Source organism: Balaenoptera acutorostrata, chromosome 20 (genome assembly GCF_949987535.1).
Source record: "Balaenoptera acutorostrata chromosome 20, mBalAcu1.1, whole genome shotgun sequence".
NCBI classification, from domain to species: Eukaryota; Metazoa; Chordata; class Mammalia; order Artiodactyla; family Balaenopteridae; genus Balaenoptera; species Balaenoptera acutorostrata.
Window position 1 is genome coordinate 63,912,571 of NC_080083.1, and position 16,950 is coordinate 63,929,520.

General features: G+C 39.3%; 1 protein-coding gene across 7 annotated transcripts in view; it reads right to left on the bottom strand.

The window, feature by feature from the left end:
- The window catches only part of HELZ (helicase with zinc finger), a 163,608-nt gene that overhangs the window by 57,951 nt on the left and 88,707 nt on the right, over window positions 1-16,950 (bottom strand). For all 7 annotated transcript variants that reach the window (XM_028167337.2, XM_007185541.2, XM_057535773.1 and 4 more), the window contains 3 exons: window positions 13,862-14,045; window positions 12,482-12,710; window positions 5,942-6,146 (listed from right to left, as the gene is read on the bottom strand). In XM_028167337.2, coding sequence (XP_028023138.2) covers window positions 5,942-6,146; window positions 12,482-12,710; window positions 13,862-14,045 — 618 coding nt within the window. The remainder of the gene's footprint in view (window positions 1-5,941; window positions 6,147-12,481; window positions 12,711-13,861; window positions 14,046-16,950) is intronic.

The window sequence follows — 16,950 nt, forward strand, 5'->3', positions numbered from 1 at the left end:
AATGAAGAGTAGCCCCCGCATGCCCCAACTAGAGAAAGCCTGTGCGCAGCAACGAAGACCCAACACAGCCAAAAATAAATAAAATAAAATAAAATAAAAACATTACATCATGGTGCTAGGCCTCAAGTTTCCTCAACTTCAAATTAAGGATATCTAAAATTCTTTTTTCTTTTTAAATTAATTTTTTTATAAAAAGAAATATGCATCAATATGACTGAAACCTAAATGCTGTTCCTTTGCAGCTTCTCTATAAATTTTCTATGAATTAAATGATGAAGTGTAAAAGCCGTTTTCAAGGGAAAAATATCAATCTTCAACTCTTGAGGATGAGAACCTTTAAAATAATAACATGAATGTAAATATGCTTTGGGGTTTATGATATTTTGAGTATGATTCATGGCATCTTAAACTGTAAAATTTACTGAAGGAACAGGAAAATGCACAGTGTCATAATCTGCTTAAGAGAATGTACAAATTTTTTTTTTTTTTTTTTTTTTTTTTTACTTTTGGCTGTGTTGGGTCTTCGTTTCTGGGCGAGGACTTTCTCTAGTTGTGGCAAGCGGGGGCTACTCTTCATCACGGTGCGCGGGCCGCTCACTATCGCGGCCTCTCTTGTTGCGGAGCACAGGCTCCAGACGCGCAGGCTCAGTAGTTGTGGCTCACGGGCCTAGTTGCTCCGCGGCATGTGGGATCTTCCCGGACCAGGGCTCGAACCCGTGTCCCCTGCATTGGCAGGCAGATTCTCAACCACTGCGCCACCAGGGAAGCCCAAGAATGTACAAATTTTCTAGAAAGCAATGTGGATGTCAAAAGCATCAGAAATGTACACATGCTTTAACCCAATAATTGCACCTCCAGGAACCTAAATGTCCATCAGTAGAACATTTATTAAATAAGCAATGGCAGATTCATACAATGGCATGCTAGTCTACCACTAAAAATGATGACTTCGGGGCAGAAATACGTGAAGAAACATATGGTTCTGAGTTTCTAGACTTTAAAAACGTTTCTTCTCTTTTCATTGGTTAAATGTAACACACAAAGCCATTACACAACACAAGTAGCACATTATACAACTTACCCTTCGACCACGTAAATTTTTTATTTGTACATTACATCTGAAAGCTTAAGTGGGGGGATAATGTCTATAGCAAGAAGAAGAATTTGTTCTTGACCAAAGCAAAGGTACAGTGATGCTTCACTTCTCTCCCCATCCGTCGGCAACTTTAAATATTCAGGTTAGCACTAAACACCACAGGCTTATGGTCAGCTGGTTAGCGACGGGGAGGCAAGGGCAGCTAAGCTCTAACTCTTCAAAAGTCAGAAAAAAAATAGTCAAGAAAGAATCAGAGTTGGTCCATTAACCAGAAGAGAATGTTCACAGTGATTGTCGTTAGCTATTAAAAAAAACACACAAAAAAACAAGCTTCTGAGGAATAGAGAAGTGAAAAGAAAAGCAGGCAGAGGAAAGGAGAAAATGGCAGACAGCAGGGACGACAGCAACAGGTGGAAGACGAGAAGCGTAAGCAATGAGACGTGACTGCAAGGGCAGCCAGAGGCAGATGCACCGACAGAAGAAAGGAGAGCAGTGGCACAGCAGAGATAAGACCGTTCCAGGAGGCTAACAAACCACTTAGATTTCTTAGCCTCTGTGGACTCGTCAACCAGGGGTGGCTGTGTATCAGGTGGAGAAAATGCTGTCGCTGGGTCAGTGTGGAAGGCACAACAGCCCCCCAGAGACATACACACCCTACTCCCTGGAACCCATGAGTTGTCATGTCATGTGGCAAAAGGGGCTCTGCAAAAGGAGGATTATCCTGGGTTATCTGGGGCGATCCAATCTAGTCACATGAGCCCTACAAGCAGAGACACCTCTCCAGCGGAGTCAGAGATGCGGCAGCAAAGGAAGGAAGAGATACAAGTGGTCGAAGGGGAAGTCAGAGACGCCGAGAGGGAGAAGGCTTCAATGCACCGTTGACAGCTCTGAGAGGTAGGGCCACATGCGAGAACTGGAAAGAAGCCTCCAGAAGCTAAGAATGGCTCCCAGCTGACAGCCAGCAAGGAAACAGGGACCTCAGTCCTTACAACCACAAGGACTGGATTCTGCCAACAACCTGCATGACCTTAGAAGCAGAGCCTTCCCAGAGCCTCCAGATAAGAGCCCATTCGACCAACACCTTGATCCTGGCCTTGTGAGACCTGGAGCCAAGAAACCAACAAAAACCTGGACATCTGACTCAAAGAAATGTGAGATAATAAATGGGTGTCGTTTCAAGTCACTAGGTTTGTGCTAATTTGTTACAACAGCAATAGGAAACCAATACAAAGAATAACCACAGCCTGGAAAAAAGTCATTCCATAATGATAATTCCAAACTTCTGCTAATAAATCTCAGAAAGTATGTATACCTTTGGTAGAAAGCTTATAAGCAAATGTAGTTCACATCATCTGTTTTTTGAGGACCATTTTTTTACTCAACCGTTTATTCATTCAAGTATTTATTTTTTCATTCACTCATTCTTTCATCATTTTCCATTTATTCATTCAACAAATGTTTACGAGGGCCCACGGTATGTCCACCCCCGGCTGGGCACTGGGGCTACTGAGCCACAGAAGTCTGACACGGCTTCTCATGTCTGGACACCGAGACACAACATAAGCAGCTGGAGAGAGACAGTGAAGAACAATCCACAAACTAAGATCTATAAAACAATGCTATGGTCTTCTCAGAGGACCCATTTCTGAATATTATCTATCCTCTGAATAGTTTTTACAGTATGTACAAATGAATCTGTCCCATCTTCGCAAAGTTTCTGAACACTGTTCCCAGCACATGCCCAGGAGTAAGCAGAGTGAAGACAAGCAAATTGTTTTCCTACGTGCTGATTCTGTAGGCGCCCGTGAAACAGATGCTTTCCTACAAATAAATGATGCCTGGAGAGTGGGGCAATGAGGCTTGGCTAGGACCAGCTGCTCCTGGATCCCCTAATGTCTGTACCTCCACTAACCCTGACCAGAGAACCTACACCGTAGTGAGGAGAGTAAAGCCATTCGATTGGTCAAGAGCTGGGGGTAGGCTTTGCTGCCAGACAGTCCTGAGGGAGCCGGTCCTGGAGCACGTTTAACCATCATCGAGCCTTCCGATGATTCTGTCTACATTAAATCTTACTGGGATTTTAAGTCTTAGGCTAACATTAAGCTCACTAGTTTTTAATATTTCTTATGCACAGAATTGCATTAAAAGTTAAACATTAAGGAAACTTGGGGGGAAATTATATGGCTTAGTATCCCATTTTCAGAAACAGCATGCTTTTCTTGCAAGGAAGTAAATTCCCCTTCATCAAAAGACTCTAGCATATGAAATAAACCATCTGGAATTTGTTTCAAAATTCTCCAGTGTGTATATGTGGTGGTGGAGTGGGGGGCTGATAGCAGAAACAAGATCAAGGATAAATTGATAGTTAATGAAGCTGGATGATAGGGAATTCAATATATTTGAAATTTTCTACAATAGAAAGTTGGATAAAAAAAGACTCCAATACAAATTCAATCCTCAAAACAAGTTAATAGAAGTAAAATACAGTACTGGGGCGTGAAGGGAGAGATGATGACAAAAGTAACCTTTGGCTCACTATAACTTAGTTACCTAAAATTATTATTATTATATATGATATAAAGAACTTTAAATAACCAGGTATATAAACAACTGAGTGAACCTCTGTGTTAGTGACAGTGAAATAACAGATATCTACTGGATCAGTGAAGAAAACTTCCCAAAAAGTTAAAAAGAGAAAATTGGGGAGATGGCTGCTATGGTCTTTAATTACACAGCCTTCCTGTTGAAAGAAGAAAGCCCCACTACACTCTCCTGGATGCATCATAACCATTATTCACTTATCAGATACTCACTGAGCACCCACTATGTGCAGAGTGGGGCTAGGCACTAGGGGCCATAAGAAGTATACAGAATAGGATTTTTGTCTTCGGGGAGTTTATAGTGTTGCAAAAGCAAGTGGATTCAACATATATTTTCTTTACCTTTAAAATAAAAACAAAAAGCAAATCACAGGATCTTGCTTAGGGTCAGTACACATTTGATATGATGGCTTGAATCTAGCTGCATCTATGGTACATTAATTGATGCTAACATTGATCAATTAAGTAAAAAGTTTATTGTAGTTACTGTATTTAAGAATGTGCAAAAGGTATAATGTCTCTGAAACATTTAAATAAAAAACAATAAAATTTAAAAGTTTCTAACTGGGTTCCCACTCTTCACCTACGTTAAGCTACTTGCTGTTCCCTGGAGAGCCTGCTCTCTCACAACTCTAGCTTTTCGTATGAGCTCTTTGTTAAGCTTCACTCATTAATCTTAAAAATACTTCTAAGCACCTGTGATAAGCCAGATGTTGTTCTAGGCACAGAGGCTAGAGCAGCAAATAATACAGGCAAAAATCTCTGCCCTAAGGGAGCTTCTGTTCTAGTTTCTGACAGTCTCCCCAATCTCCCACTCACTCCATCCACTCGGTGAAATTACCCTGAATCTCCACTGTGGTGGAGTGGTACCCTCCAACATCTGCCACAAGAAGACTGGGGCTAATTTGCTTCTCTACTACCTACCATAACAGCTGTCACATAGAAGAAACTTAACTATTTGATAAATAAGTTGATTATTAATTTATCAATAGTTTAAACTTTAGAAATCTAGAGGATTCAGTTATGCAAAATGCTTAATCTGCTTAATTCCAAGTCACTAAAGCATTATTGTATATCAGGTCCATTTTTATTAAACTCAGACAACAGTACATTAAAACAGAAAGCAGCTCTCGTCTCAGTTTAATACTTACTCAGCTAAAAAAGATCTTCAGGCTATTAAACCAATAACTATTTCTTACACATTAAGCTTTACATTTTAAAAATGAAGCCCCAAACTGGCATACTCTCTTAATTCATGTCAGTAAGTTTAATATCATGCTGATGACTATAAATACAGCCACAAACCAGAACAAATACTAAACATGCCACTCTCATAGCTTTCTTTTCTAGATGTTAAGTGCAAGCATTTTTTTTTCAAGCAATCTAGCAAATAAACCAGCTGTTTCTGCCCAAAATAACTATAGTTCAAAAGCAGACATGGGGGCCTTGATTCCCCCCCATCCCATCCCGATGGCTGGACTACTTCTCACACAGCAAACACGGGTCCAAGTGGATTAAAGCAACCCTCAAGCAGCCAGCCACGTTTTCTCACTGTGCCAAAAACCACCTGACTTGGTCATCAACAAGAGGTCAGAACTATTTTCTTTACACAGATATTGCTATTATTATACTATTCCTTGTAAAAAAATATGCTATAACAGCATGCTATATAATATTCTATAAGAGCATACTTTTAATATGTGTGGCCGTCTTTTAAACGGCTTTGTTTTATTCACATCTTGCTAAAATAAGTCTATCAGTAGAGAGGAGCGGGAGGTCATATTATACCAAGGGCACCAGACCTAATCAGGTACCTGAAAACTTTTTTTTTTTTTTCAGATTTTTTTGATGTGGACCATTTTTAAAGTCTTTATTGAATTTGTTACAATATTGCTTCTGCTTTTTTATGTTTTGGTTTTTTTGGCTGCGAGGCATGTGGGATCTTAGCTCCCCAACCAGGGATCAAACCTGCACCCCCTGCATTGGAAGGTGAAGTCTTACCCATGGACCGCAGGGAAGTCCCCTTGAAAACTTTTTGAGGATGATTATGCCATTAAGCAGCATGGCTAAACACCACACTGTATTTTCACTTAATGTCCACACTGGACGAGTTCCTTGCAGAAACTGCTTGCCGTCAAACGTAACCTTCAATTCCAACACGTAAAGTAACCTGCAGCCCAAGAAAGCTCTGACGTCTCTGCACTGTTCTCTCTTTAACCTCTTCAATTTCACTGACAGGCTTTACCTTGGGGGGTGATTGCTGCAATCTGTTGGTATTTCCCGTGTGCTGCACTCTTAGAGCCCGGGGGATAAATTCAGGTGCCAGTGGATTCAACACATACGTCTTCTTTAGTTCTAAAGCCTCTAGCTGAGCTTTGATCTGTTCAAAAGTGATTCCATGTAGGCTATTATTTTCATGACACAGGGCAATAAACCGCTCCCAAAATTTCCTACAGAAAAGATTTAGAAGATCAGTTTATAATTTCAGTGGACGAGATCACAGAAATGACTAAAAGCAACTAAAGATAATTTCGAATTCCCCCACCCCAACCCCAAATCCTTAGGCCCAGTATTCATCTATGATTCAGGTATAATCTTCCCACCAGATCACAAGACTTCAGAAGTTTGGTTCTGAAACTACAGTCATGTCTAGTACTGTGGAACATACAAATTCTGCTCTCCATTAATTCTGGCTGATCAATGAAAGTAACACGGTCAGTGCTCGACTATGCACACTAATTTGGAATGACGGATTTTGTTATCCACACAGTAAGCAAGGATTTCAAACTTGATAACTCATTTTATCAAAGACGTGTACTTCCAGGCATACTCACCATATACACATTTGTATGTATGCATATATATATATATATATATATTATATACATACAGACATATACACACACACACACACACACACACACACACACAGATTTGAATTATGGGGCCAAAGTAGCCTGGTGCTGGGTGACTAAGAAAAGCCAATTCAGACATAAATCTGAACCACAAAGTAAGTCAGTCTCATAAGGAACTTAAGAAATAACCAGTTATTCCTATATTTTTCTTTTAATTAACTGACGCTTGTCACAGCAAAGCTCATAACATTAATTGACTAAGTTAAAAGAATTAAATTATGAAAAACACAGGAAGTTGGAATGCTAATTTTTTTTTAAATAAATTTATTTATTTATTTATTTTTGGCTGCACAGGGTCTTTGTTGCTGTGCGCGGGCTTTCTCTAGTTGTGGCGAGCAGGGGCTACTCTTTGTTGTGGTGCCCGGGCTTCTCACTTCAGTGGCTTCTCTTGCTGTGGAGCACGGGCTCTAGGCGTGCGGGCTTCAGTAGTTGCGGCACGCGGGCTCAATAGTTGTGGCTCGCGGGCTCAGTAGTTGTGGCTCGCGGGCTCTAGAGCGCAGGCTCAGCAGCTGTGGCGCACAGGCTTGAGTAGTTGTGGCATGCGGGCTCAGTAGTTGTGGCTCACGGGCTCCAGAGCGCAGGCTTCAGTAGTTGTGGCACACGGGCTTAGTTGCTCCGTGGCATGTGGGATCTTCCTGGACCAGGGCTCGAACCCATGTCCCCTGCATTGGCAGGCGGATTCTTAACCACTGCGCCACCAGGGAAGCCCTGGAATGCTAATTTTAATGATGATTATTTATCTCCTAATCAAATTAATAAACACTAAAGGAGAAAAATACATTCAAAATTAATCCAGTTGTACACTGTTGTTCCTAAAGTTTTGAAAATTGATCTCCAAATATTAAAAATATTATATATTACAAAAGATAACATATAAAAAGTTTTAGGATTTTAAATGACTATTATAAATATGCATACCTATCTTTAGTATGAGGTTCAAATAATGTTTTATTATGCTATAAAAGACATGTGATATGGTTTCTTCCCAAGTTGGCACCCTTGTGTCCAGGTGGACAGCAGGTAATCACGACGGCTTCAAGAAGCATAAATAAAAAGGTTTATATTATAAAAGTTAGTATATGAATATGGGAATGGAGTTATTAATATATTCATAAAACTTTGCAGATTTTCATTTCAAACTATGTTTCTCTTACATATGCTTTCTACCATCTTTTCTAATTTTTTAAAGATGGGTGGAAGAAATGGGTCCAGAAAAAATTTCAGGCCTCCATGTCAACAATAGGAAAGGTAAAAATGCTATAAAATATTAAATATGTATTTCCAACAATAAGACATAAAGGCTAACAAGATACTCATTCAGCTACAGGAAGTGTGTGTTGCTAAGAAAAATGCACACTGAAAGCTGCCCTTTATTTTTATTCTTAAGAACCTTCCATAGGAATCAAGTTTTTTTTCTCATAGTTTGACAGCTAAGGAAAGACTACCTTCAACTTAGCACTCAGGATCTAAAATCCAAAAACTTCCCTACCCTTTTGATAAAGAACCCCTAAATATTCAACTGTATTTATATTATCAATACAATTCTACTACATCCTGTATTAAAAAGGAAGTTTTTTTGGTCTAGTTGATAAAGTAACAATTTCATAGAGTGGCATTTCATATTCGTGTGAACTTCAAGACACAGCAAAATGAGGAGAGAATGGATTGACTTTACTACAGCCCAGTTTTTAATTTTAATTTATTATAACATATTTTCATTTCCAGCTTACATAACCAAAATGCTAGAACTTGCTCTATCTCAAGCTCCTTTTTAAGCTCCATACCCTGTCCCTATATGGCTCTTACTGACCTCAACTGCACTGAAGTAACATCGAGTTAAGCAGAACCTTTAAACAACCTCACACGTCACAAGAAGCTGGTAGCTTGGTGACAGTTTTCATCTACAAGATCCCAGGGATCTCAAGGAAACAGCCTTCGAGTTAAAGGAACCGTTTCAGAAGTAACACTAAACACTTGCTATAAGCTAATCAAGTTCAACGAATTCCAAAAGCAACCTGGAATGTCTATCTTAAATCTCACTTGTCTTTTGATAGCCCCAGGGAAGAGCAAAATGGTCAAGCACGTGGATTCCAGAACTAGGCTGCCTGGGCTTCAGTCACGGCTCTGTCATTCAGCAGCCCTGTAAAGTTGGGCAAGTTATTTAACCTCTCTTCATAGCTCAGTTTCCTCATGTGTAAAACACGGCACCAACAGTGTTATTATTATTATTATACTTTATCACTAAGACTTTTATTTCTCACTTTTAAACTTTCAGAGAAATGTATTCTTTCCTTCAAAAATTCTTAAAGCCAAAAATATTCCTTTTTTCTCTCTTTGTGAAGGCTCTTTCAAAGACCATTTCACACTATCCTTGAACTCAATTCTTTAATGAAATACTACACATGGCATTATGAGGCATTTCAGAACACGTAACTGGAAGATCACTTGAGAATTTCAACAACACTCAGACTGAAGAATTCACCACTATGATTATTTAAAGGCTTCACCAATTCTCAGTGCCTCCCTAAAATGTTAACATGTTAATATTTTTTTCTAGTAATGTTGGTTAGAAAACCCAAGTGTGTCTCTACGTTGTGATGTAAGTGTTACTTTCAGAAGACAAAACCTTACTTTCAATCACCGCATGAACCCAAAGTCTGCTTTCATTTTCATGCTAACCTTGCTTCTAGGATCGCTGATAAAACATTGAAAAAATCACTTGGTGTCCTCAGGTCATAGAGAGAGAGGGTGTGTGTGCACATACACACACCTCTACACGTGTGAAATAGGTTTATATCTCACTGAGCAGGTGGAATTCGCTAATGAAGAAATTCGGTTCAAAGGGAGATCTCTTCCAAACTCTCTGGTTTGGAAAAACGCATGAACATGCCCCGCCTCCTCCTCCCCCACCCCTCCCCGCAATCACCTCTCCTCACTCAGTGTAGATTTATCCACGCACATGCCTCGCTTCCTCGGAAAGGCAGGGTAACCCAGTGAGGTCAATCTGACATCTGTTTGAGTGAGACTCTTAGTAGCTATGTGGTCCTGGGCAGTAATTTAAACTCTACATCAGGCTGCCCATTTAAAATGCAAATAAAATACCCACATTACCGGGTTATTAGGATGAATGAACGAGGCAAAGTGTAAAAAGCACTTGACCTAGCAACTGGCAAAGAGAAAGCTGTCAATAAACAGCAGCTACTACATTAATATTTGTTTGTTTGGCGAGTGGGAGAAGGGAAAGTTCCTTCCATTCACTTAGGGTTAACAGGAAAATTCTGTTTAAAAATCCTTTACAACAAAAAAGATTATATAACTGGTTGCCTTCTAAACTGGTATAGTATACACAGTAATTATTCCTTGAAAACTTGATCAATATTTGGAAATATCATATTAGTTTTTTATAAATATCAAATGAGCAAGGGAGGGAGACATCCTGATTAACTCAAACTATTGATACAAAGAATTCACGCCTTCATTAGTATAGTACCTAAGAATCACATTATGTCCTCCAGGTTTACTTGTATTATGAGATTAATTTAATTTCTAATGAAATTGGAAAGAGTATAGCATAAATATCCATAGCCTCAACTATCAGCTCCTGGGTTAGAGCTGATTAAATTGTCCAAATAACACAGATTATCAGCATTCCCATTCAGCTATGGGTCACATGATTTTCTCTCCCTACACAATGTATTGACCTCTCTGAAAATATTTTACTTAGCTTATAAATTAATTTGAGGTACTTGACACACTCCAGCTGAGTAGTAAGAAATAAGCAACCAGTAGACCTGGCTTCAAGTTAAAAATTAGCCCTGGATCATTCTGATAGCATGGCCTCAGGAAGAATCATTCACCTATTTGCTCTGAGAAAATAACGACTTATGTCAGAGAAGGGGTGAAAAATGTTGATCTCATGTAATTCACAGTATAATATACCTCTATGGAAAGGGGTAATGGTTTTAAAAAATACGCATGTTGGTAAATGTTTGGGGTTATTTATAAAGACTGTCCAAAAGTAATGTCACTCAAGACTACTGTTGTATCTATTTATTCCCACAACAGTTTCTAGTTGCTTTTAATACATGCCAGCCTATTTTACATGTTTTAATCTAATAAAATTCTAATCAAACTGTATGTGCTCTCACATTTATCAAATGATAAATATAAACAAAAATGGTAAACTACCACAGCAATATTCTAACCAAATATATTTGCAATGAATAGGAAAGTAACTAAAGTGAACTTCTCAGGAGGGAAGCCAAATTAATAGACTTAGTTTTATTCATTGGTATCTTGGAATTAATATAGTTCCTTCCCCAACTTTTTGTCATTAGTGGCTAAAAATTAATGGAAATCTATTTTTTAAATAAGAAATTAAAGATATTTTACAATAGAATTGTTTAGCTATATATAAACAAATCATGGACCATTCAAGTTTTATTTCCTTAAAAATAAAAGGTTATTCTTCAGAATGTAACCATAAATCAAACTCTACGTGATTCATTTGTTAATGGCTTTCCCCTATAAAGTATATTAACTTCTTTTGGAATCTTAAACTCTAATGTATGCAGCTTATTCTTAAAGGTCCCAAATTGTCTCCTTTGCCATAGAATACTTTTTTCCTGCTGAGACAGGAAAACAGATAATAAAATGCTGCTATATCTATATTGCAACAGAAAACTTGGTTTAAACAGGCCACTTCCTAACAACCTTGTCTACTTTAACAAATCACGAAGAAATAACTACCCAAGGCGTATTTGAGACCATCGGTACCTCTTTCTGTTTTTCTGAACTCACTCTGACAGGTAGTAGAATACTTTAAAAATTTAAAGTAATCCCTCGTGTATTTCTTTCTTTTTCATAAAGAATATTCTAAATTTCTGTTCAACTGTTTTTTTGTAAATGTTTTTTTGTAACATAGTTTTTCAACACTGCATAGGCCAAGTCTTACTGGCTTCATACAATTAAAATTCCTATTAACTAGTATAAATCATAAGTGTACAAAGAGAAATTTTTTATTTATGTTGATATTTTAACATTCCTTATGACTACAATCTAAGGAATACTAACAGTTCTTTCCAAAGGCAAATAACAACCCTTTTTAACCCCCTAATTTTAAGATCCTCTGGATTAACCAGACACAAAGATTTGCATTGAGAAGCCTTGAGAGAAAATGAGAAGGAAACTCATCAAAAACGAGCTAAAACAATAATGAAGGAAAAAAGAGGGGAGTATGGGTATGAAATTCAGTCTCCACCAAAGACAACGCACACACACAAAACCCCCTTCAGGACCCTGGCACTGGTCAGTCCCTTGTCCCGGAGCACTCTTAGCCCAGGAGCCTGCGTAGCTCAAACCCTCTACTCCAGAGTCAGCTTCTCAGTGAGGCCTTCTCTGACCACACACACCATGTGAGATCACAAACCGCCCGCCCTACCCCATCACTTCTAATGCCCCTTGATGTTCTATTTCTTTTCCATTGAACTTACCACATAAAATACTACAAAGTGTTTTTATTTTGCTTACTGTCGTCGGTCTTCCTCTCCTCCCCAATAAAATGTTAAGCCCCACAAAGGCAGAGATTTTTGTCTGTTTTGTTCACTGATGTATCCTCAGTGGCTAGAAGAGTACTTAGAACACAGTAGGCACTCAGGAAACATCTTATGAATGATGACTGATTCAATGAACACACAATTTTACATACATAATGAATAGGCTCAAAGCAATATATTTTTGTGTTCCCACTGGGTATTAGTTAAGACTAAACTTGATTTTAATTAGCCAGGAGGTCATATAAATATGTGCATAGGGATGCAAATTACTCTACATTTCCCCCTTTAATGTCTCAAACACTAACACATAATTACCTGCATCTTCCAATAGAGCACAGCGCAATGGGATCACCCACCACGGCAACCAGGGATTGCGCTCTTGTGATGGCAGTATTGAGAAGCTTATAGTTAGACAAAAAACCATAATCTAAGTCCTCTGTGGAATCTTCCAGCAATTGCTCTTTCTTTTTAATTGGTGTCTGTTTATGTTTACAAGTATGTCTTGTACGTACTGTGCTAAGAAACAAAACTCTGAATTGCTTTCCTGTAAAACAAAAAAAAATTAAAAATAAAAGAGGACTGTTATTCTGAACCACTGATATAATAAAAGCATTTCATTTTTTAAATGTTATTGCTAAATAAGAGGTGTTGATGAGAATGTGGAGAAACTGGAACTCTTGTTCACTGTAGGTGGAAATATAAAATAGTATGTAAAACACTATAGAAAATAGCATGGCAGTTCCTCAAAAAATTAAACATAGAACTAACATATGATGCAGCAACTCTACTTCTGGAAATACACCCAAAAGAACTGATTCCATAAGGAAGCCTAGAGAGAGCCTAGTTTGTACATGTTCTTTCTTACATTGACACATCTCTTCCCTCATTCTATGACAAGTCTCCACAGATGCGAATACAGTTCTAGCGTCAATTCTTAGTTCTCTCTTCTCCAGGCCAAACAATCCTAGTTCTTTCAACCATTTCTGACTCCACAGGGCAGTTTCTAGACCACTAGCTATGCTAGGTCGTCTTTGGATGCTTCCTAGTTTATTAGTAATATTCTTTCTAAAATGCACACCCAAATTCTGCGTGATCTGAATGCGTGGTATACTGGAGTTATTTTTTTTTCCCATGATCTATAAATTGTATTACTCTTATTATTGTATATTACCATGAAACCTCAGATGGTACTGGGCTTTTCTGGCACTCACATTATAGTGTTGCTTCACTTACTTAAAATGCACAAATTTCATAGCAACTAATTACATGAAAATTTAAAAGAGTTGCTTTATTCACTTAGGAAAATCTAGATGAAGAACAAGCTATGCCTTTAAAAATTTGCTTGACAGGTACAAGTTTTTAAAAATCTTTATAAACAAATTAGTTCTCGGATACATTATAACAACAATAGGTGTTGTATGCTACTGCGATTGCAGCTATAGCATACAGACATTTGCAGTTACAGTCATGGAGGAAGTCCATTTGTTGATACTTCTTTTATTTGGATATAGAAATTTAACGAACATGTAAATGAGCTCGACCTTGAATTGCCAAATTTGGCATTAAAGAACTTGGTATGAAATGAATACATAATTGCTTGTCCAGAAAAGAGATCTTGAAAACTAAAAATCAAATGTGCACACACTTCAAGATCTAACCATTTGAATAACTTAATTCATTTCCATTAATAGTTACCTTGAACATTTAGCACCCTTTCGACGTTAACATCAGATAATCTCTTTTTTCGAAGTTCAGCACGTATCCTGAACACCTGGTCGGCATACGGAGTCACCACACCAATACTGCCGTCATCTAACTTCCCCCACGCTACTGGCCACTTCCTTCTTAACTCTTCCACACGTTCCACCACTTCAAAGACCTTTAAACAAACGTACATGTATACATATTAAAGTTATACAAGTGCTCGGAGAAAAGAATATGGTAACTGAAATCGATGTGCAAAGGATTCCATTTTGGCAAATGTCGTTTTAAAACCACCTCGAACCAGGAATAACGCTTTGCTGATGTGAACGCATTTTTGTTTACATTTCAAGCAGTAAATCTCTACAACAGTGCACCCAGTGAAAACGTGAAAATCGGAGACGATGTAACTGGCCATTGGCCCCACCCCTCACCTGGCCCCCCTTCTCAAATGGGGACAGGTTCGGGTTCCTGTTTAGAGAGATGCGCGTGGGACCGGCAACCCCACGTTCCCGGTATTTCTCAGTCCACTCTGTAGCTCAGGCCGACGAAACCCATTAGGAGAGCCCTAGAGCCAGCGCCGCCAACATCTCAGCAGTGCGAGGGCTACCCTTCCTCCTCTCCCTGCGGATATGAGTAAACAGAACAGCCAACAGCTGGCAGCAAACCGCAGCTGGGACTGGGGCGAATCTGGACCTCAGGGCAGACTTTCAGAGCTCACTGCCTTCTCATGGTACAACTCCGCCCCAGCCCTGTCATTCACCTGGCAGTGAAGTAAGCCCATATTTTACCATCTGGATTTTCTGGACCCCACTTAGTGCATTAGAGGAGAACTTTTAGTGTAGTTTAATCTACTTTAAGTCAATGAATTCATCAAACAAATAGTGTCGATGCTTGGCACAGCAGGGGACAAAATGATTACTAAAACACGCTCCTTGCCTGTGAAGAGATGACTGTATGTTTAGAAAATAGATTCCTAATTTAAAATACGTATTATAAGGCAAGCTCAATAGAGGGTCAGGCCAGAGTCCAGGGGCAGAGAGAGGAAGGAGAAATTTTTTAATGTCTTTTAAATACATTATTTATTTACTATTTGTTAGTAATATCTACTTAAATTTATAATAGTAAATATACAAAAATTTGATAGTTTTATTCCTTTTAAGAACTCGAGGACTAATGCAGTTCCCACTTCCACATGTAAATTCAATGAGGAATTAGACTCTAGTCATCCTGTTGTTATAATGAAATAACAGCAAGTGAAACAACTACCCGGACTGTCCAAGGATTCTGATGAATCAACTGGATTGAAAACACGGTGCTGTCACCCATAAGGAACAAGCAACACGTAACCATTTCTCCACTTCGTCCCTCTGTTATCCCTTATATCACAGGCAGCATAAAACTGCAGTCAAAATACACAGACTTGGAATGGTATGAGGAGCTTGGGGAAACCTCTCTCCCAGATAGACATCTATGAAGCTGGTCAAGACCAACAGATAATCATTCAAAGTCTCTGGAGATTGATCAAAGAGCTTCCAAGAAATTGAGAAGCATTGTTTCAACAAAATCTACAGAAAGTCGGTAAGAAGAGTGGAAGGCTGGGACTGCCCCCCTTCTCCCACAGCCCTGTCTTACAGGACTGTTTCAGCAGCCGAGGGGCAGTTCCCACCTGCTCCAGCTCCCTGGGGTGAAAGAGCTACTCCAGGCGGTTACAGCAGCGGATGAGCGTCAGATCTCGTTTCCCCAGCAATGTGCGGCAGGAGGCCTACGAGCGGTTAGCAGCAATTGGGTGGTACCTATTCCCCTACCCCCGTCTCCTGCTACATAGGGAGGATCTGAGTGGGATAGTGGGTGAAGCAAGCAGTCTCCTTTGCTCGTACAGGATGTATTACAGGAGAGCTGATCCAGCAGGCTTGGCAGCCAAGTGACAGCTGCCATCTCCCCCAGCTTCCAAGGACAGAAGACTCACTCTGTGGACTCATGCCGCCAGTGAACATCAGCAGATCCCAACCTCCCCAGCTCTGGGCTGCAGAGGATCCACTCTCGGTGGTACAGCAGCTGGATGGCAACACAGATTCTACACACATACACAAAACTCACAGAGCTCCTTCCACAGGGGTAAGAGACAGCCAGTGAAGAACGAGTTCCACATCCCCCCACCCCAACTGCTCCGTAAGTCCTGCCTAGGAGAGGGTCCGAGTAAACTTCGCAAACGGCAACCTCTGTCCCTGCCAAGGGGCCCAACTTCACTTGGATTACACTGTGGAATAATTTATGCCCCAGGGAGATGAAAAGTAAAATAACAGAAATGAACAATTCACTAGTGGGCCTCAACAACAGACATGAGCTGGCAGAAAAACAAACTGGGAAACACAAAAATATTTAGAGATTATGCAATCTGAAGAACAGAGGGAAAATAAAAAGGACAAAGCCTCAGAGAAACATGGAACACCATTAAGCTCAGCAACATACATATAATGGGAGAACCAGAAGAAGAGACAGAAAGGAGCAGAAAAAAGTTCAAAGAAATAATGGCTAAAACTTTTCCAAATTTGACGAAAAACTTGATCAACACTGAAGTTCATCAGTGAACTTCAAGTAAGGTAAATGCAAGGAGATGCACACCGGACACATCATAGGCAACATGGTAGAAGTCACAGACAAAGACAAAATCTTGATTAACAGCAACACAAACACACAACTCATCACTTACAAAGAACGCCAGTAAGATTAACAGACGACTGCTCCCCAGAAACAATGAGGGCAATAAAGCAGCAGGAGAGCATATTTCAGTGTGCTGAAAGAATAACTCAAACAATAATCTAATATCCAGCAAAACTACTTTTTAAAAATGAAGGCAAAATAAAGACATTCCCAGAAAAAACAAAAACTGAAAGAATTCTTTACTAGCAGACCTGCCCTAAAAGAAACACTAAAGAAATTCATCAGGCTGAAAGCAAGTGACACCAGACAGTAATTTGAATCCACACAAACAAAGCATGCTACTAAAGGTAATTACATGGTTAATTATAAAAGACAGTATAATAGTATATTTATTCTCCTTTCTCTTCTTAACTGATTTT